Here is a 21,176-nt window from a genome sequence, read left to right as displayed (position 1 = left end):
TAAAGAAATGTAACCCTGTTCATACTTATATGTCAAGTATGAAACACTTCAACATAGTTTATCATCATTTTATATAAATTGCTTGTTAACAGATTATGTAAGAATGAATCCAGGGTGAAAATTATAATGAGATTATGAGATTATTATGCTGCACAGATAAATTAGTTCAATGCAAGATGTGTGCTAAGATATATTCTTGGTGAATCAGGTTAATGGGTTTATTTAGCATTTTTGTGACTATCTGCCTACTAAAAGTAAACAATTTACAAAACAGTGATTTTTCTACTGATATATCATGCATTGAAATACACAAAAGTATTTTCTGACAACTGCTTGTAGTTCTATCACATTTGTCAGAATGTAAGTTGTAGGAGAGGCTCCTATTTATATTTGGATACTTGTTTACATGATTATAAGTAAACCAGACTCTATGATGCAATATAGAGTGTTAGTGAAATGGTAAGGTTTGCCAGAGAAACTACACACAAATATTTACTGAAATCTTGCCAAACTCGTCAAGTACTGTAATTGTGCCAAAAAATTCCACTGATGTATTGGTTTATTGTGATAGAGATGTAATTAATAACTTGTCTGATATCAAAAGTCAGGAATTCTATCATTACACAAACAAAGAAATTAGTTACAGAGGAATCTGGGGATTATTGGTTTTTGTGTTGTTAAAATTGTTTTGTGATGTAACAATTTGCATTAAAAAGGGAACAGTTCTCATATGACACGCATGTGTTCATGTGCTCGTATCATATTTATCATATTTATTTTTATTTAGATATGTGATAATATGTTAATAACTCAATCACACCTGCTTTCAGGTTAGCACTTCTGTCATAAGTGGTGTAATAAGTATCTGCATCTATTATTGATCTCTTATGAATAATGATACAATGACCAATATCTTTTATTAAAATTATCCCAATGGATTACGCCAGAAAAATTAGCAACAATAATTTGATATTTAGTAACCTTGACTGTAGGAAGATTGCCAGTATAAAGATTGGTTAAGTGATCATAGAATGTTAGTAATTAGATGTGCTACACAGACAGTCCTAATTACTCCTAGTTTGATTGCCTGCCATCACTACAGGGATTATTTTACCACCTGTTTTGTCAAGATTTTGTTTACTTCACCTTAAATCTAGTACAAGAAATTATAAACCATACTCTGCTCAGAATTTAATTAACATCTGAAAGTACAAGTTAATCATATAAATCTCTAAAACATGAATAATGTATGGCGGGTTCCATTTTTAGTTATATTATACCAGAATAGGTTATAAGGGCCATCTTAGGAATGAATCTGTTTGCACACACATGACTAGACTGTGAATGTGTTGTATGTCGTTAACACTGAAGAACACTATTATAAAGGAAGGAGATGACATCCTGTGGTTATATAGATAATCTGCTTTACTCTGTTTGCTAAGTATAAGTACTTTAATAAGAGGAAATATTCATCCATTAAATATTTTCCTGCTTAGCTATAACAAAAAGCCGTGGTAATTGTAAACCCCAATGGGAACCCCACAACCTACTTTTGATGATGACTAAGAACTTTTATAAACATACAAAAAAATGGCTTCTTTATGTCAAAATTTGACAAATTTGAATTTTACTACCATATTAATTGTTGTGTGGGTTGTATAGGACCTTTAATTTTCTATCCTGGAGTCATTATTAGATAACATCACAAATATTTGCTGAGAATTTTACCACTTACTACCATGAATGATGATCCCTGTAAACTTTCAAGGTTATTTTAAGTACAAAGCAATTCTCTCTTATGGCTGCCGTTTTGCTAGCCTCGTATAAAGGGTGGATGTTTTCTTATAGGATGTAATGTTTGCCTCTCATATTTGGCTGTTTAATTTTAGCGTTTGATCTCCATAACTGTCATATCTTTTAATTTCTGTCTATCTCATTTCTGCAGATATTTGAACAAATTTTACTGCACATTTTTCAGATCACTGATGGTAACTCTGGAAAAAAGCGTACCAAGACAAAAAGATTAAATCCTAAAAAGACCAAAGTAGATTCTGATGATAGTAGCAGTAGTAGTGCTCCAAAACGCAAAACAAAAAAACCAAAAGATTCCAAAGAACCAGTAGAAAATCTTACCAAAATTCCACAACCAGTAAGTTCTCATACAATGACAGAAAAGCAGAAAATGTTCCTTCATCAGTTATGTGTTAAAATTATCTAAGTTGACATTATCTTGTGGTAAGAGGCTTAGGTCTTATTTAATTACCCCTTTAGAATTTCAAAACCTTGAGGCTTTCTTTGTAGTCAAGCAAGCATGGCATTTGAATTTAAAAAACCTATAGAGTTATTTAAAGTATAATAATTTGTTATTGAATAAATATGTATAACTATTTAAATGGATTGGTGAAAACATTACAGTTCAATTTAAACTTATTTATTATGATTCTCGGCTGATTAAACATGTTGTTTGGTATTTGAGAACAGTAAGCGTATTGATATTTTCATTCTGTAATAGTACAGGCCATTTAAACCTGAATGATTTTCTAATTCCCATTAAGCAAATACAGTGTATAAAGAATATGGATTCTGTCTGAGTGTTCACAATGTAGAAAGATTGATCCTCCCAACTATTGTGTAAATTATTAATCTTTATTGACCTAACTTTTAATGAAACCTTGGGGGATTTAATATATAGTCAATCAATAGGGGGAGTTTATAGCATAGAAAGATGAGTGTCCAAATGTTATTCAAATAAAATTTACATTTTTTAATGAAATTGATTTTCTCTAATTAGCATTGTGAGTGCATTAGATAACTATTAGATAAGTATTATTCAGTGTTTTCATACATTTTTAATGAATTATATCATATTCGGTGTAACTTGTTGATAAAACCAATCTGTTGCTATAAATATTGTTGTTAAAGTCTAAATGATAGATCACAAACATTCCTTACTCATGTTGCTGTGTACCAACAAATTCCAGAAATGCATGAAAGATAAACATATTGAGGATGAGAATAGTTGTTCTGTTAGGGTATTAAGTGTGATTGTTTGTTAGATGTTCTGTTAGGGTATTAGATAGCTGGTGTAGAATTAAACCCATAACCAGGATAAGAACACAATCTAAGATTGCATTTCTTTCTAACACAAACGATACAAACGGTTCAGCGAGCCTTTAGATCATTTGTTTTTAACATACGTTTGCAAAGTTTGCATAAATGCGTCTACAGTTTGTCATTCGTCGTTTGTTAGTACAAACACTGCATTTCTTTCTAACTTTAACATTGAATCATTTATCTACACATATGTTTCCCACTAAAAAAAGACTGATTCTGAAGAAAGAAAAAGAGGTATGTTCCTGATTGTCATAACTCAAAACAATGTCACAAATTTTTAATTGCTGCTATTTTCAATTAAAAGGTTTTATCACTATCTTCATACATTCATCTGATGAAGATGATGAACTGACATTAAGAATATATATGCATATGAAGAGCGATGTCCTCTGTGTCTAAAACATCTTCTACAGAAGCTAGTTTCCCAGCGTAATAAGTTTTTACCGACAACATGTGCATGCATTTTTGACAGTTCAATCAGGGTCAGTAAACACTGATTAAACGATGCATTTGTCTCTACTTTTGTAACCTTTAACAAACTATAACAAACGGCACACAATGTTTACAAAAGTTTGGTTAGAAAGAAATGCACTGTTTAGATAGAAGAAAAGAGAGGATAAACTGTTTGTAAACCTTGTGAACTAGCACATTAAAATTCCTGCTCAGCATGTCGATCTAGTACAAAACAGAGATATTATTCATATCATCAACATTTTCTCATCCTGATATGTATGTAATATTTGCAAACTGGATGTTAAACACTAATCCATCATCCTAATTAAAAGTTTGACCTGCTTGAAGTGACCACAGGCAGACCAGATAGGTAACTAAACATGTAAACAGGTTTATGTTGTAGTCCAGTGTAAATTACTGAAATAGTTTTCAATATTATAATTAGCAATATGACATTTGTCTTCCAGTTACAGTTTAACTCAGAAACTGAAATGGAAGTAGAAAACACAGAGGTTAATGTGGTCAAAGAGGAAGAACCAGTTGAGATTGAAAAACCAGAAGAACCAGTTCCAGTTGCCATGGAAACAGAACCGGAACCAGTGAAAAAGGAGAAAGAGAAAAAGAAACACAAGAAACAAAACAAAGAAGTGCAAAAGGAAGCAACATTGAAAGAGGTGAAGGACATAATAGCCAGTGTCACCAAACCAGTAGAAACTAACCCTGCAGGAGGTATGTAGTCATTGATTATAATTAGAATGTATGACAAGCTAAGACGTAATAAAAATTATATCATTATTAAACATTATTAAAAGAACATATGTAGTTTTGTAGCCAAATCTGCAGCTGTTGGAATGTATAATTTTAATCTAAAACAGAAATAAGATGGTACATCATATTATCTCGTCAGTGTTTTTGTTTGTAGTCTTTTGATGTGAAACTTACCTGTAATTGTTGATAAAACAAAGAATGATGAACATATTGAAAATTTTATTCTCAATAAAAATAGATTTGTTCATGGCAAAATTTCACATACCAGAACTTAGAAATAACATATGGTGTGTTGGGATTTCTATAGATGGGTAAATAAGAATATCTGTATTTCTACATAATATATTACATTATTGTCATGCTTTTTGTATTATCTTTACACAGGTTCCAATTTCAACAAACCATTGGTAAAAGCCTCTATAGCTACTTTAAAAAAGACATGTCAGCCATTTTTACAAGCTGGTTCCTGTAGTGAAGTGACTCCAAAGCTGATGAAATGTAGAGAGTGTAAGATGACACCAAATCAGAGGAGCAAAAAGTTACCAAACATCTTTTGTAGATTCTATGCTTTCAGACGGTAAGTTACCCAAATATCTTCTGTAGATTCTAGGCGTTCAGAATGTTAGAAACTGAACATGCTTGAAAGATTCTACCCTTAAGAGATTTCTTTTTAGGCCAAGGTGGAACTTTTGGACCCTTCATCAATTTCTTCCTAAGGACTTGATTTTTTTTTAACCATGTTTTTCCAGACTTTAGGTTTGAACTCCTTCCATCTGTTTGTCTGTCCATTCGTCAGTCCGGCAAATCAGTTTTCCAAACTTTTTTCTTCGTGCTTGAAGATATTGATTTGAAATTTGGTATATAGTTTAAATTTTGTTCCAGTCTGATGATTTATGCAGAGTTATGGTCCTTGGACTCTGAAAATTCTCTCAAATACTTAGTTTTCCACACTTTTTTTCATCATGCTTGAATATATTGACTTGATATTTGTTATATAGTTTACACCATGACAAGTTATAGATCAAGTTAGCATTTTGTTCCAGTACAATGAATTCTTAACCGGTAGGGGACTATGTATTGCCATGCAATACTCTCAGAATGCTTGTTTACTTAGGAAGTCAGTATTTCCTGTCCTTAATTTATTTAATTAATCTTGAAATTGGTAAAAATTTCTTAGATGTAGCTTATCCAGAACAATGGTAAATTGTGATCATTTTGTTAGACATATTCAGACATAACTCATTGAATTGCAATACGACAAAAGCTTTGTTTTCAAGGTCATGACAGGGTCATATCACAACTCATTTGTATATATATATGGACTTTGTTTAATTCTAAATAGATCCTATTACTCAGATCAAAAATGCAAACAATATAGATCTCTTACTTTGCAAAATAATTGGAAATAGATTAAAACCCACCTGGATTAAATTTACATGATTAAGTACTATTGATTTGTTGTAAATGGTTTTAACACGATTCTAGGCCATAATAAAAGTTGGTCATGGAATTCAGGGGTTTTAACAGCAATATATCTCATTGTATTTTCTTTCTGTATGAGTGGAGGATTAAAATAAGTATTAGAATGCATTAGATGGGTATTTTCTTGCCTTAGTCGGGTGTTTTCTTAATGACATAATTTATTCTGATGACTTTGGAAGGTCAAAGTATAAGTGGTTTTGTGCTAGGTATTTTCATAGATACCAAAGAACAAATGACACAACAAACATAAAGACAGACAGACCAACAAACAAAATCTGTCTTTCCTGTAATAATGCAGACTAAATAAAGCCAAAATAGAATCAATAGAGAACATTGTTTTGTAACTTTGCAGGTTCATAGGATGTACTTTAGTTATTACATTCTGGTTATGACATGTTATCCTAAATATCAGTAGACAAAACTCTATTATCGGAAATTTATTCCTCTCTGACATTTAACTATATTGCAAATGCTAACATAGTTTGAGTCTTTGGAGGATTTATTGTGTAGATTTTCAATACTTAATCATGTGATTTCTTCTGTTGTTTTATTGGATTTTATTGAATTTTATTTGTATGGAGGACAATGTTAAGGAATGAAATGTTTCATTGTTTTCAGTATCTCATGTCGAGTTAGGTTGTTTATTGACTGTGACAGACTGATTATTCTTGTAGTAGAAGTTAATACCAGAATCAAATGATCTTCATTTAAAGGCTATTGCCCTGAAGAATTACTTTTATTCACCGAAGTTTATACATTTAGAAGTGACCTTGAACACAGGCGTCTGCTTAAACTAAAGGGCTACCTCTGCATACAAATGTCTTGTAGAAATAACCTGAACAAAAGTGTCATTTTGAAAAGATGTCCACTTTAATCATTGTTATCCTTTTGAGGTTGTTCAAAACACACGTGTCATTGTGAAGAATACACATGTGTCTTTGGACAGAGATGACCTCCAAAAACAGGTGTCTACTGACAAATGTCTGCTAAGGTGACCTCTAAATACAGGTGTCTCCTGGCAGATATGTCTTCAAAGGTGACCTAATATGGGCATTTTCTGGCAGATATGGCTTCTGTAATGACCTCCTAAATACAGGTGTCTTCTGGCAGATTTGTCTTCCAAGGTGACCTAATACAGGTGTCTTCTGGTAGATATGACCTCCAAATACCTGTGTCCTCTAGGGTGACCCTGTAAATGCAGCTTTCATCAGGCAGATATGTCCTTTAAACAGATTTGTTATTGTGTTGAGGTTGTTTCAGAACTAAGGTGGTATTGGTAGGTTTAACCTCTGAAGACACATGTCCTCTTAAATAAATCATGTTGAGGTTGATTTCAAAACTAGATTTCTGTAGAATGCCTCTGAACTCATTTGTATTCTAGAATAGATGACCTCTGAACATGGGTTTCTACTTGTATAGATTGCCTTTTGACTTCTAGAAGAGATGACCTCTGAACATGGGTTTCTACTTGTATAGATTGCCTTTTGACACAATTGTTGTTGAGTCTTTGTATGTAAAGGTGACCTCTCAACAAGATACCTTATTGTAAAGGTTACCAGTGAACACAGGTGCCAACCTCAATATTTGGTTCAGTTACCAGTTGTCAGCTTAAGAAAGGCAGCTAATATGTATGACCTTGAGGTTTTATTTTTCATTATTTTTTTTATTACCCATGATGGTTTATTTTTGTTTTGAATTAGACTTTGACATTATTGCCTACATAATGGTTACATGTTTTATATAATTAAATTTTGATGGGAAGGTGTATGTCATTAATTATTGAAATAGACACAGTTATATCATGCTATTACATGTTATTTTTAGCTTCCCATAGGTAAACACCATCATAAAGCAATCCATTACTAGTCAGGAGAATGCACTCTATCTAGATTTTAATGGCTCCCTATAAATATTAATTCTCATTTTACATATCAAAGAAATTCCTTCAGGCCGTTTAAATCTAAATCAATATAATTCACAGAGCAGTATTAAATGTTAATAGCTTTTCCATTTCATTTACTTTTTGACCTGTTTTGTATAGACATGTAATTACTTCTGAAATTTATTAGACATAGGGGAAAGTTTAAAATAATATAAAGAATAATCTTCAATCAAATATTGTAAACACAAGTTGAACTATTGCTTTGGTCAAGGTCATAAAAAATATTTAGTAGAAAAGTGGTCTAATTTATTTGGAGATTCTTTCATCATAAATAAGCTCATGTAATCTTTGGTCTGACAACTGACTGATTCAATACCCATCAAATAGTCTCAATTAAAACATTTTATGCAAATTTGTGTGAATCCTAGAAACAATTAAAAGTAGGAGTAAGTCACAATACAGAATAATGACCAACAAAAATAAAAACAACTCATAACTTTTATGTTGACACTGTGTAAATATAGTTCAGTAAATGGATGTTTTTATGTTGACATAGTTTGAATTAATGGCCCATCGAGACTATACATTAATACAGCAACTTTATATCATTAATCGTGTAATATACACCTCAAGGTACAAACTACTACAGGTAATTCATCTCTGTCCTTTTGGTAGGGTAAAAATAGGACAAGGTCATTAATCCACGCTTAACAATGCTTTTTAAATAGTTTGAACTGGCATTAGATTCTGTTAGTAGCATCTCTTTCTAAGTTAGTCATGTGACAACATTGTCTCCTACCTAAAAATCTAGAAGTCAAATGTTTAAAAGACCCCACCTGTATGACATAAAATAAAAAAACCACAAGACTTAGTCACATAATGGTGTTTGACGTGTCATTAGTGGTGACAATATCGATTTTCTGTTTAATCATCTTCATATTTCAGTTGTTTATCATGGAGATAATAAAATGTCTTAGGAGTTCTATTTCCTGTTTTGTATGGTCAATCTTGATTAATGTATGTCTTATGTAATTAATCTGTAACACAATGTGTTTAGGAAATGTTATCTTTTTCTTAACATTACATAACTTGAAAATTCCAAGGTTGTTTGAAAATAAGATTAGTGATGTAAGAAATCTCTAAAGCGATTTGTTTATAAATTTAATTAAAATACAAATTTCTGTGAGCATTACATAATAATAAATTGTGAGATTAGATGGGAGTTTGTTGACTGCTCAGTTATTGCTATCTTTTTGCACTAATCTTACAAGTAGCTGTCAGATAGTAAATAGATTTGTCATTTTGAACTTCCTTTATTAGTCAATAAACCTTGGTACAACTATTTTATAGTTGTTGTAATTTGCACATTTCTGACTCATTTAGTGTCTCTAATACTTTAACTAAAAGGCATATACAAGAGATTTTGATGAGGTATCAACAATAAAGAAAAGATTTTATCAAGCAAACTTAAAGTAGTTTCATTCTATTCATAAAGTACAGATAAAATATTTCCTACAACAGATTACATTTTTGGTATTTACTAGGTAGTAAGATATAAATATTGAAGAGCTCATAGTTTAAATGTTTATGATTTTTTTTCTTTCAGACTAAGATTCAGTCAGAAAGGTTTCCTAACGATCGCTGGGTTTTCTGAATTAGAGGATGCAGAGAAGGATGATATTGATCCTTGGTTACCTCATACACCTGTCATGGAACCGAAGCTGGATTTGGAAACATGTAAATACATAGCTGCTAAAGTGGGAGATAAATTCTGTGAACTGGTTGAACAAGAAAGAAATGCCATAGCCGAGGCTGGTGAGGATGGTATGTATTACTATTAGTCACTTACTGTGACAAGAACAAATATAACATAACTTGAAGTTCAAAAAAATTAATTTAAACAATAGTACTGGACTAAATAAAGAATTTGTATGTTCTTAAGATTTGAATAACTTTATCTCTAACATATGAATTTTATATTAAGATAGTAAAATTCGATATTGTGAAATCATGGTATATTTCATTATTAGGACAGCAGATATTTTACTAAGGTATTGAAAATTGAATTTTTTTCTTCTTTTTTTTTTTTACAATTCATAGAAGTTCAGTTTGCTACTTTCACACTAGTTTTCAATATGAAATTTAATAAATGTCTGTAATTTCAGCAAAAATTGCCTGGAAGAGAGCAGTTACCGGTGTACGTGAGATGTGTGATGTCTGTGATACAACATTATTTAACATGCACTGGGTGTGTCACAAGTGTGGTTTTGTGGTCTGTCTCGACTGTTATAAAGTCAAAAAGAAACAGATGGAGAGAGAGGAAAAAGGTCAGACCGACCTGATTGCTGACGATGAGGAGCAGAGAGAATGGCTTACTTGTAGTTCCAATCGACAGCAGCATGAGATAGATAAACTCATGTTAACACAAATTATTCCTAGAAGTGGTAAGTAAATAAATAGTTTTACCTTCATATCAGTCAAGTTTTTTTTGTTTTGTCCTATATAGGACAGCATTGTATACCTCAAACGTAAGTCAATCTGAATGTAACCAAAGCAGTGTAAACTAATGTTAACACAGAAAATGCACCCATTTTATCCAGATATGAATAGTAATTGCCAGTTAATTTTTGTTGACTCAGATCAGACTTAAAAGTAGAGCTGACTTTTGCCTTATACCAGATAAATTTTATATTACAAAAACATGATCTGAGTGTAAACCTTCATCAAGATGTACCATGTTTATTTACATAAATTTATTAATGCTTAGATAAAGAAAACAGATGAGTAACAGTTTTTAAAAGAAAAAAATGTAAATGAAACTAATTTTTCTTTTCTATATTTTAGCTTTATGGGAAGTAGGAACACTACTTCATGAGATGAGAGCAAAATGGAATCTTCCGGCCACCTGCTTGTGTCAGAAAGCTGTCAAATTTCAACAAAAAAATGGAATAAATCAGGTATGTTTAGAAAATTTTTGAAAAAAATATATGAAAAAAAACCAAGATTTATGGAATGACATGACAGAGCAGATTTTATAGTCAATAAAGTACAGATTACACCTGTTATGTTTACACCTGTGTGACATATAGAATATAGGATAGACTTCACTTGTTGTCTCTCACTATTCAGGGACACATTACTCCAGTCTGACATAAACAAAATATTGACTCAACAAAAGAGATTTTTACAACAATTCCAAGATTTATCAAAATTTGCTAAACTTGATTTAACTTGTTTGTTTGCAACATTACTGAATTATTTTATCACAATCATTGTACATGTTGATTAGGATTTAGAATATTTAATACACCATCATAAATATAAAAAATATAAAAAGGTATTGAATCATACATTGTTAATCAATGTTATTTTGATATGATAAAAGTAGTGAGAAGATGTATTGATTTGCCCTGTATTTTACTTCCTTGTCTGGTGAAAGTGAATTCATCAGAAGTACTTGAAGCTTCATCATTCATTAGAAAATCAGGAAATATTTTATATGTTTTAAGGCACAATGCAAAAAAATGCACACTTGATAACCATTTCTTGTTAAGAATTATCCTTCATATTGCACTTGAAGAACAATAGTTCAGGGTAAGGGGCCTTACAGGTCATTTTATTTTACATTACTTCTCTTTTTCTCTTAAACGGATCAACAAGTCTGCAGATGCATTTTTTTCTGTTTTCTTATGATAAATGAAATCAAAAAATAATTATACAACATTTGTAAGATGTCAATATAGATTCATTGATTTAATTTAAGTATTCACTGATTTTTTTTCAGCAATTTGTGAAGCAAGCAGTAGAGCATGGAAAGAAAATGGTGAATGGTACTGATGAACATGGAAAGTCATTCAAAGGGAGTAAAAAACATAATGGCAACTTCAAAGCTCACAGTTACAATCCAGATAACTCATCTCCGTTAAGTTTACTAGCAGACGTAGCGTCTATGGACTCTGAGAATAGCCGAGACCGTAGTGAATCTCCATACAGTAAAGTGGACAAATACGGGAAATCTTACAATCCTATCACAGAGCCTGTGTCACCCTGTGGTGGGGGACAAGGTGGTGAAAATGAAGGGGATAAGAAAAATCCAGCTAGTTGTTCTACTTTGAGGGAATTATTAACTAAAACAGCAGGCAGCAAAGTTAAATCTAGTGAAACAAAAAAATCGAAAAAGTCTGGAAATACTTTAGATGATATAATTCAGTCAGTTGTAGAAAAACAACTACCTAAAGATGTGGAGAATAACAATCCAATTAAACTACTGCATTACATTCCAAAATTTGGTCATAGTGGCATGATAGCACGGGATGCTCCCATTCTAAAACGTACCTTGACAGAAACTAGTGTTTTATATCCTGATGTTCCTCATTCTTGGCTTTGTGATGGACGTTTGTTACGACTTCATGATGCGCGACACAAAGGAAATATCAAAATATTTCAGGAACAGTGGAAGCGGGGTCAGCCAGTGTTAGTGTCGGGTGTGGATAAACTATTAAATCAAGGAGTATGGCGACCCTCTAGTTTTAGTAAACAGTTTGGAAAAATAAAAAATGATCTGATAAATACACGAACTGGATGTTTATTGGTTGGACATCCAATGTCAGATTTCTGGGATGGATTTGAAAAACTTGAAGGTAAATTTTATTGTTTTATAGTTCTTGTGTATTAACCAAAAACTTCAGTTCTACTGTTTATGATACTTTTACAGTGAAACATTTTTAAACATGAACCTGAAGGGTACTTTACACTGTTATAGCTTAAATTCTGCTGATAGACCAAAGGACTATAGAAGAACTTGCACTAGTTAATTACTGTTACCTTATGTTTTCCTAATGAAAATTGTCAACTTAAAAGGATCCAGTTTAGACTGGCTTTTATAACTTTTAATTTCATGAATAAAATTAGATGGTTACAAACAGTTCTCATTTACAAGTAATATAAAAATAAATTGTGATATTTGTTTACATTTATCTTGAATTCAAAGAAATCTTTGAACCTTTTCCTTGTTCTAATGGTTGGTTGATGTTTGTTATATCAGGTCTGCTACAATTTTTCACAGGCCTAGCAGAGCATCAAAACATGATATATGCATTTCAAAAGATTTTTATTTTATTTGAATTGAGATGAAATATTTGAGTCTTGTCAGAATGATTTATAATTCTGTTTCAATGAAAGCTAACATATGCATGATAATAACTGCTATAAATTAGATCTGACAGGTAACACCCAATGAGTTCAGACTACATAATCATGTAAACTGTTTAATATTCTTGACAAAAAACTTATAAGAACCGGAGAAAATTGATCAAATTACTTTTGCTAATGCTTTGATTTAGAATTACATAATCTTACAATATGGAAAAGAGTTGAATATTGAAATTTAATATTGGTGTGAAACTTAAGTTTATAGGTTTATAGATTTACAGTCAAATATTGTATAAATTCCAGGCAGTATCTTTGATATATTGATTAAAATATGAAGTTACAAAATAGATCAACAGATGGGGGATACTTTTTCTACTTTTTGTTATAGTTTTTTATGCTATATACATGTCTATGTATACAATTTTGTTTTGAAAAAAAGGGTGTTAGATGGTGATGATGGTTGTCTGTAAAATGTCCAGGGACATTAAAGGCTTTAGGGGAAGAGTTAGATCATGCATCACATTAGGTATATATATCACTTGCTAGAACTTTTATAGCAGTTCTTAAGGACTATATATATGATTATTTTTTTTTATACACATGTACTTTGACCATTTTTCTATTCAAGCTGATAGCTTTTGGTAAGTTTATGGTTACAAGATATTTACTCTGTGATATGGAGCATAATTATCAAAATAGCAGTTTAAGCTTCAGTCTGTTAATACTTATTTTTGATCAAAGACATTTTTAACTCTTTCAGAGCGTTTAGTTGATGAGACCCAGAACCCAATGTTACTCAAATTAAAGGACTGGCCTCCTGGTGATGATTTCAGCGACATTATGCCAAATCATTTCGATGATCTCATGCAAGCTTTGCCTCTGCCGGAATATACTCATCGTCATGGTAAACTTAACTTGGCATCACGTTTACCTGATTTCCTCGTAAGACCTGATCTAGGACCAAAAATGTACAATGCATATGGTATGTGTTTAAACACTGATATTTTTCTGTTATATACTATATATATATTCAACAACCAAAACCCAGAAGAATGTTAATAAATTTTAAAGGAACGTGCATTAAAAAGAAATCCTTTGTCATTGCTTTGTCATGTTTGAAAATATATTTATAAATATAAATGAAAAGTATACACCCATCTAAGATTAACAGGAGAACAGTATTTACCATGATATTTAATTTATTTAAATATCACTTTGATGTTCTAAAATAGCACAAATTTCTGCTTAAATGTTAATTTAATGTCAACTTTGACATTCCAGATTGTATAAACTGTCCTTTACTGACAGTAAATCATATTTCACTCTAACATGTTTATTTTTCCAGATTGTCCTTTACTGAAGGTAAAAACTATATGTGACTGTAACTGATTTATTATTCCAGGCTCTGCATATTTTCCTGCTGAAGGTACTACCAATCTGCATTTAGATGTCTCTGATGCTGTCAATGTTATGGTATTTGTTGGTATTCCTGATGACGGACCCGGTGGAAAAGCAATACATGAAAGTGCTGCTTTACAGGCAATTGATAATGCAGGATGTGATATCATTACCAAGAGACGTGTACGAGAGGTGTATGAAGTACCAGGAGCTCTGTGGCATATTTTTGATGCCATTGATGCTGACAAAATGAGAGACTTTCTAAATATGGTAAGTTTGAAATCATTAAAGGAAAAGGTAGGAAGTCAGCCATTTGAACAAAATATCACAACCAGATAGGGTCTTAAACTTTATAAATTTATTGAAATTCAGAAAAAATATGTTGTCTTATTGATGCACTAAGTATATATTATGTCCTCAATTTACTAATAATTGTATAAAACTATCAATTTTTCGCTATGCATTAAGAGACCACTTAAATTAAACAAGTACTTGCATTATAGAAATATTTATTGATTTCTGTTAAATCAGCCGAACACTTAATTGTTACAAAACTCTATCAATTGATTTCCATTGAAATGGTTAATGCAGGTAGTGTTGACCTAGATATATAATCCTTTATCTAATATCAATGATTACTTTGTGGTAAATAAATATCTCATACACCAATCAACTTTGGACAAGTTGAGTGTCATAAATATGTACAAATATTAGTGTCACTAATTGTTCAGATATGAAAATGTCATGTGACTTATAAATATCAAATATTGTAAATAAAGGTCATGTGACCTTTCATAAACACAATGGAATCTCAAAGAAAAGTCGTTTTGTGTATGCTGTTACCATATCCAATTCTAAAATCATAAGCTATGCCTGTAGTACCTACTGATAACCAGAATGATATAAGAAAAATATTAAATTCAGGATTTATGTCCGAAATACTTACTGAATATTACAGAGTTTTCAGTCTTATACAGATGACATATATTTTACATCAGAGTGAAAAGTAAATATTCTCTGTTTAAAAGGCAATGCAAAAGCTTAAAGTTACACGTTTATATAGGAACTGTTTGTTAAGGTCTAAAAATTTCTCATTCATGAACTTGTAATATAAAATAGTAATATGAACCTTTGTTTGAAGGGTGCTTGCTCTTTAATGACATACATTTCACTTCTTTTGATTGTTTTCTTTCATTGCATTGACTGATAAATGTAGAAATATGAATAGTGTACAGAGTTTATAGATATGAAATAATTAATTCTTCAGGTTGGAAAAGAAAGAGGTGAAGAGATAGAAGCTGAACATGATCCCATCCATGACCAGGCATGGTATTTAGATGAGGAATTACGTGAACGACTTTACAAGGAGTATGGTGTACTAGGCTACACTATTGTACAATGTATGGGAGATGCTATATTTATACCTGCAGGGGCACCACATCAAGTTCGTAATCTACACAGTTGTATAAAGGTTGCTGAAGATTTTGTTTCTCCTGAGCACTTAAATCATTGTGTTAGTCTCACACAAGAGTTCCGAGGTCTGTCAGATACACATTCCAACCATGAGGATAAACTACAGGTAATGTATTTGTTGAATGAATTTGAATAATTGATACAAAGATGGCCACTATCAGAATATTTGTTGCATTTTCATAACATAATATTTGAAAGAGATTTAGAGAAAAGTAATTTGCCTTTTGTAAGCAAACTTAGAAAAGCTTATAAGTTTACCATAATAAATTGCAAATGCATTAAAGCTGTTGCATTCAACTGGTAGCTGGAACATATAGTAATTCTGAACAAAGAGAGATAACTCTGGTCAAAATTACAAATATTTTTATATCTGTTTACATAATTAATTTATTAAAGCATACAATGAATTCTTAATGAAGTTTTATGTTATATTTTAGGTCAAGAATATAATGTACCATGCAGTAAAAGATTCTATGGCAGTTCTTCAGGAACATGACCCAGATGAGGATGACTAAGGAATTCATTTATCTACATATAATGTCCTAATGTGTCTCCACTCAACTCAGTGCTAATGACTGGTCATTTCTTAACCAGGGATATTTATGTCAGTAAAACAAAGTGCCATCACCAAAGTGATTTAGGACACATTATAAATGGCTATAACATAGCCACGATCTCAATGATCTCAAATTTTCAGGGATATTTTAAATCTTTCAACAACACATGTTTTTGTTTTTTTCAAGCATACTTGTCATTCAGATTCTATAAAGAAATAAACCATACATGTTGACGCGATATCAACAAGTGTATGGATGAGATGTGTGTGTGTGAGAGATATATGACACAAAGTATCTTCCGTTGATCATTTAGATCCGTTTTCAGGGATCAGCCAAAGTATTTCATGTGCTTCATTAATCATGTATTGTTGTACAATGGTAAAACCATGTTATGTAAATATTAATCTATAAATAGAAGGTTAATATCACAATAGCTCAAATTACAGCATCATGTGCTTTTTACATGTTGTCATTTTAATAAATGTTCTTCATTCTGCTTATACAGATTTTGTATTAAAATAGTACTGTTTATTTACGTAGCCTTATGTATATATTATATATAAAATATGATAAAAAGGAAGATATTTTTATATGACGTGGTAAATTTTTGTTCACATTTTAAAAAAGTCTAACGATGAATGTGATATAAATCACAAAATGTCAGACTATGTCATAAATACAAAAATTTGTTCTTACATAAATGTATTTGTTTCTTTAATGTTGAAAATTTTATTTAAACAAAGTCTTTAATATGTTATGGTTTTACTTATATCATATTGCTGTACTTTAAAGAGAATAAAAATACTTTAAAGTTGATATATAAATAGTTGGTAATTCTTTTCTGTCGACAGTCTATTATGCAGTTACAAGTATAGTGAGATGTGAGGTATATGTCAATGATAGCTCACGTCAATGAGACAGCGCCCAACAAAAAAATTAACAGATCAACATAAAATCTTCAACAATCAACAGGTGTCGATACAATATGTCAAGTTCTAAATAATCCAGTCTAAAAAACTTGTGAATTAATTTAATATAGACTTTTAAAGGCTGTATGGTGACCTATAGTTGCTAACTTCTACGTCATTTGGTCTCTGGTGGAGATGGTCTAATTTGCAATCATACTACATCTTATTTTTATATGACTAGATATTATCGCCTAAAAATAAATAAATGTAGTTGTAGATGTAGAACTGGTACTGTAAATACTTTTCTCCCAGTTCTACTTAATGAAGTTCATCTAACAAGGACACAAAAAACAAGCAACAATCAATCAGTCAATCATGATAACAATTCTCTTCCTTATATTCACATGACAAGAAATAGGTACATGGTAAATCAGTTCACATGCTGTTGAAGATGGTGGTCTACTACTTATGAGGAGAAAATGTTAAATTGCTGTCCAACAGGCCTATTATGGGCCTACAAGATAATTTATTTGTCAAGTCTTTTTAATGTGTATGGAGTACTAGCATCACATGGCTTTAACAACCCAGATTTGATTCAGAAATGCTAAAATTAAAACCAAACACAAACAGCAAATAATAAAAGTTGCGAGAGATTTCCACTACATTTATAACAAACACAACTTAATACAGAGCAGAAATCCACTATCATACATACAATGAATTGTGAAGTTACTTCAGGAAAGTCACAACACATGTTACCATATAATGTCAATAGGAATGTCAACATCATATGGTACGGCTTACATCAGAGGGATCAATATCCTTTCACAATACATGGATTCAGTTTATTATATATCAAATGGTTGAAACATATTAGTTCTAGAACAAAAAAATATATGAAGAGCTTTCCCGATCTTTAGAGTAAACTGTTGTTGAATTACTTGCCAAGAATCAGCAAGCCATAGTATTGAGAATTTTGACACATGTTCATTTGAAGAAATCAATACTGGTACGCCAAAACTATTAGCTTCAGTAGAGACCATGTGTGCTCTGTCATTTAGGTCATTGGTTGATTATATAGGGAATCACTGAAGCATGACTGGAGCGGACCCCCTCTTAGGCAGTCAGTGGGCCCCTCCTCATGAAAATTTCTGGATCCGCCACTGTTCACTACAATATTATCATCAATGACCTTGTATTGCTGTAATCTTATTGGGAAAGATTGTAAAAATTTGTTGATTTCTCTTTCTTAACTGACTTTAAAACAAAAACAATGTTAAAAATCAACTTCTTATACGTCCAGTTCTGCTGGTGTGGCGTTCAAAAAGGTAAAAACAAAACAGAGATAAACATATAAACAACCAACTCATATATAAGGCTCAAAATTTGTACTTGATAAGCATCCAAAATACTATATATGGTATCATTAAAAATGCTTTGACAACCCTCCTATTAAACTGCACATCCACCCACAATGAATGGTATATGATCAAAAGGGTTACTAACCAATATCTGAGACATATATGTATGTTTGCACCTGTCCTAAGTCAGGAATCTGATTACAGTAGTTGTCGTCTGTTTATGTAGTTCATACATGTTTCTCGTTTCTCGTTTTTATACGACAGATTAGACCGTTGGTTTTTCCGTTTGAATGGTTTTACACTAGTAATTTTTTGGGGCCCTTTATAGCTTGCTGTTCGGTGTGAGCCAATGCTCCGTGTTGAAGGCCGTACCTTGACCTATAATGGTTTACTTTTATAAATTGTAACTTGGATGGAGAGTTGTCTCATTGGCACTCATACCACATCTTCCTATATCTATGTATTATTGTATTTGTCAATATATAGGGTGTTCAATCGACAGAAGAGGGTATCTGACTACTAACCAACAAACATGGTACCTGAGCAACAAAGCAAGTATTTGGTCACCAACTAAACAATCCTGCAGACAACCAAACAACAAAGTAGAAACTTATCTATCTGCTGCTCTTTTTACAAAAAATCTTATGAGAAAAATTACTCATAAGTCATGAACATTCCAGTGTAACTTACGATTAGTGTTTTTCTGTGAAAAGAGCCACTAACATTTAGACAAATTATAATCAATGATATGACCTTAAATCACTGGATCATTTTATCACTAACAACCAACATACTGGAGTATCATAAAGGAACAAAATCAGTAATTGACCCAGGTGTTATTTCACTCAATGAAATGGTGTCTGATTTCTGTATTGGTTTTACATTTTCGACCAATTACTATCAGACACCTACAGTACTTCAATCACAAACCAATAAACTGGAATATTAATCATCAATCAACAACCAAGGTATACTATTACTTAATTAATAACCAAAATACTTCATTTATAACAGCAAACAGCCACAATACTTTGAACATACACAATATTTGATCCCTAACAAACAGAATATGTGTTGACCAACACACAAACAATAAAGGTACAACACTAAACCCTAAAAACAACTAAGATGTATGAAAATCAACCCAAAACCAAGAACACTAGATGGACAGGTTGTCAAGAATATTGTCAGTGGACAGGTTATCAAAAATATTGTCACTGGACAGGTTGTCAAGAATATTGTCAGAGGAATTGGTCAGTTGATCGATTGTCAAAAATATTGTCAGTTGATATATTGTCAAGGATTTTGTCAGTTGACAGATTGTCAAGAAAACTATCAATGGACAGATTGTCCAGCATATTGTTAGTGGACTGATTGGCAAGAAAATTGGTCGTGAACAGGTTGTCAAAAATATTGTCAGTGGACAGGTTGTCAAGAATATTGTCAGTGGACTGGTTAAGAATATTGTCAGTGGACAGGTTGTCAAAAATATTGTCAGTGGACAGATTGTCAAGAATATTGTCAGTGGACTGGTTAAGAATATTGTCAGTGGACATGTTGTCAAAAATGTTGTCAGTGGACAGGTTGTCAAGAATATTGTCAGTGGACAGGTTGTCAAAAGTATTGTCAGTGGACAGTTGTCAAGAATATTGTCAAAGGACTGGTTGTCAAAATAATTGGTCAGTTGATCAATTGTCAAAAATATTGTCAGTTGATATATTGTCAAGGATTTTGTCAGTTGACAGATTGTCAAGAAAACTATCAATGGACAGATTGTCCAGCATATTGTTAGTGGACTGATTGGCAAGAAAATTGTCAGTGGACTGGTTAAGAATATTGTCAGTGGACAGGTTGTCAAGAATATTGTCAGTCGACAGGTTGTTGAGAATATTGTCAGTTTATCAATTGTCAAAAAAATTGGTCAGTTGATCAATTGTCAAAAATATTGTCAGTTGATCAATTGTCAAAAATATTGTCAGTTGATCAATTGTCAAAAATATTGTCAATTGATATATTGTCAAGGATTTTGTCAGTTGACAGATTGTCAAGAAAACTATCAATGGACAGATTGTCCAGCATATTGTTAGTGGACTGATTGGCAAGAAAATTGTCAGTGGACTGGTTAAGAATATTGTCAGTGGACAGGTTGTCAAGAATATTGTCAGTCGACAGGTTGTTGAGAATATTGTCAGAGGACAGGTTGTCAAAAAAATTGGTTAGTTTATTGATTGTCAAAAGTATTGTCAGTTGACAGTATCCAAAAATGTCAGTTGATACATTGTCAAAGATTTTGTCAGTTGAGAGTTTGTCAAGATTACTGTCAATGGACAGATTGTCAAGCATATTGTTAGTTGACTGATTGCCAAGAACATTGTCAGTGAACAGGTTGCCAAGAATATTGTCAATGAACAGGTTGCAAAGAATATTGTCAGTGGACAGGTTGTCAAGAAAATTGTCAGTGGACAGGTTGTAAAGAATATTGTCAGTGGACAGGTTGTCAAGAAAATGTAGGTGTAGAAATTCTTTAGAATAATGTCATTGGATTGATTGCCAATTACTGTAAGTTGGCTTATTATCCAGAATAATGTTAGCGAGCATATTTTCAAAACATATTGTCAAGAATAATTTC

The 21,176-nt window shown here is 31.8% G+C and overlaps 1 protein-coding gene across 1 annotated transcript in view; it reads left to right on the top strand.

The window, feature by feature from the left end:
* LOC127732943 (probable JmjC domain-containing histone demethylation protein 2C) overlaps positions 1 to 17,094 on the top strand; it is a 111,886-nt gene extending 94,792 nt beyond the window's left edge. The window contains exons 12-22 of the mRNA XM_052242150.1: positions 1,979 to 2,149; positions 4,035 to 4,296; positions 4,720 to 4,912; positions 9,306 to 9,523; positions 9,865 to 10,143; positions 10,544 to 10,656; positions 11,484 to 12,339; positions 13,611 to 13,832; positions 14,253 to 14,518; positions 15,516 to 15,827; positions 16,159 to 17,094. Coding sequence (XP_052098110.1) covers positions 1,979 to 2,149; positions 4,035 to 4,296; positions 4,720 to 4,912; positions 9,306 to 9,523; positions 9,865 to 10,143; positions 10,544 to 10,656; positions 11,484 to 12,339; positions 13,611 to 13,832; positions 14,253 to 14,518; positions 15,516 to 15,827; positions 16,159 to 16,236 — 2,970 coding nt within the window. The 3' untranslated portion in view covers positions 16,237 to 17,094. The remainder of the gene's footprint in view (positions 1 to 1,978; positions 2,150 to 4,034; positions 4,297 to 4,719; positions 4,913 to 9,305; positions 9,524 to 9,864; positions 10,144 to 10,543; positions 10,657 to 11,483; positions 12,340 to 13,610; positions 13,833 to 14,252; positions 14,519 to 15,515; positions 15,828 to 16,158) is intronic.
* Positions 17,095 to 21,176: the final 4,082 nt, after the last annotated feature.

This window comes from Mytilus californianus, unplaced genomic scaffold (genome assembly GCF_021869535.1).
Source record: "Mytilus californianus isolate M0D057914Y unplaced genomic scaffold, xbMytCali1.0.p SCAF_3, whole genome shotgun sequence".
Lineage (NCBI taxonomy): Eukaryota > Metazoa > Mollusca > Bivalvia > Mytilida > Mytilidae > Mytilus > Mytilus californianus.
The sequence above is the reverse complement of the archived record's forward strand: the minus strand, read 5'-3'. Positions and strand labels throughout refer to the sequence as shown.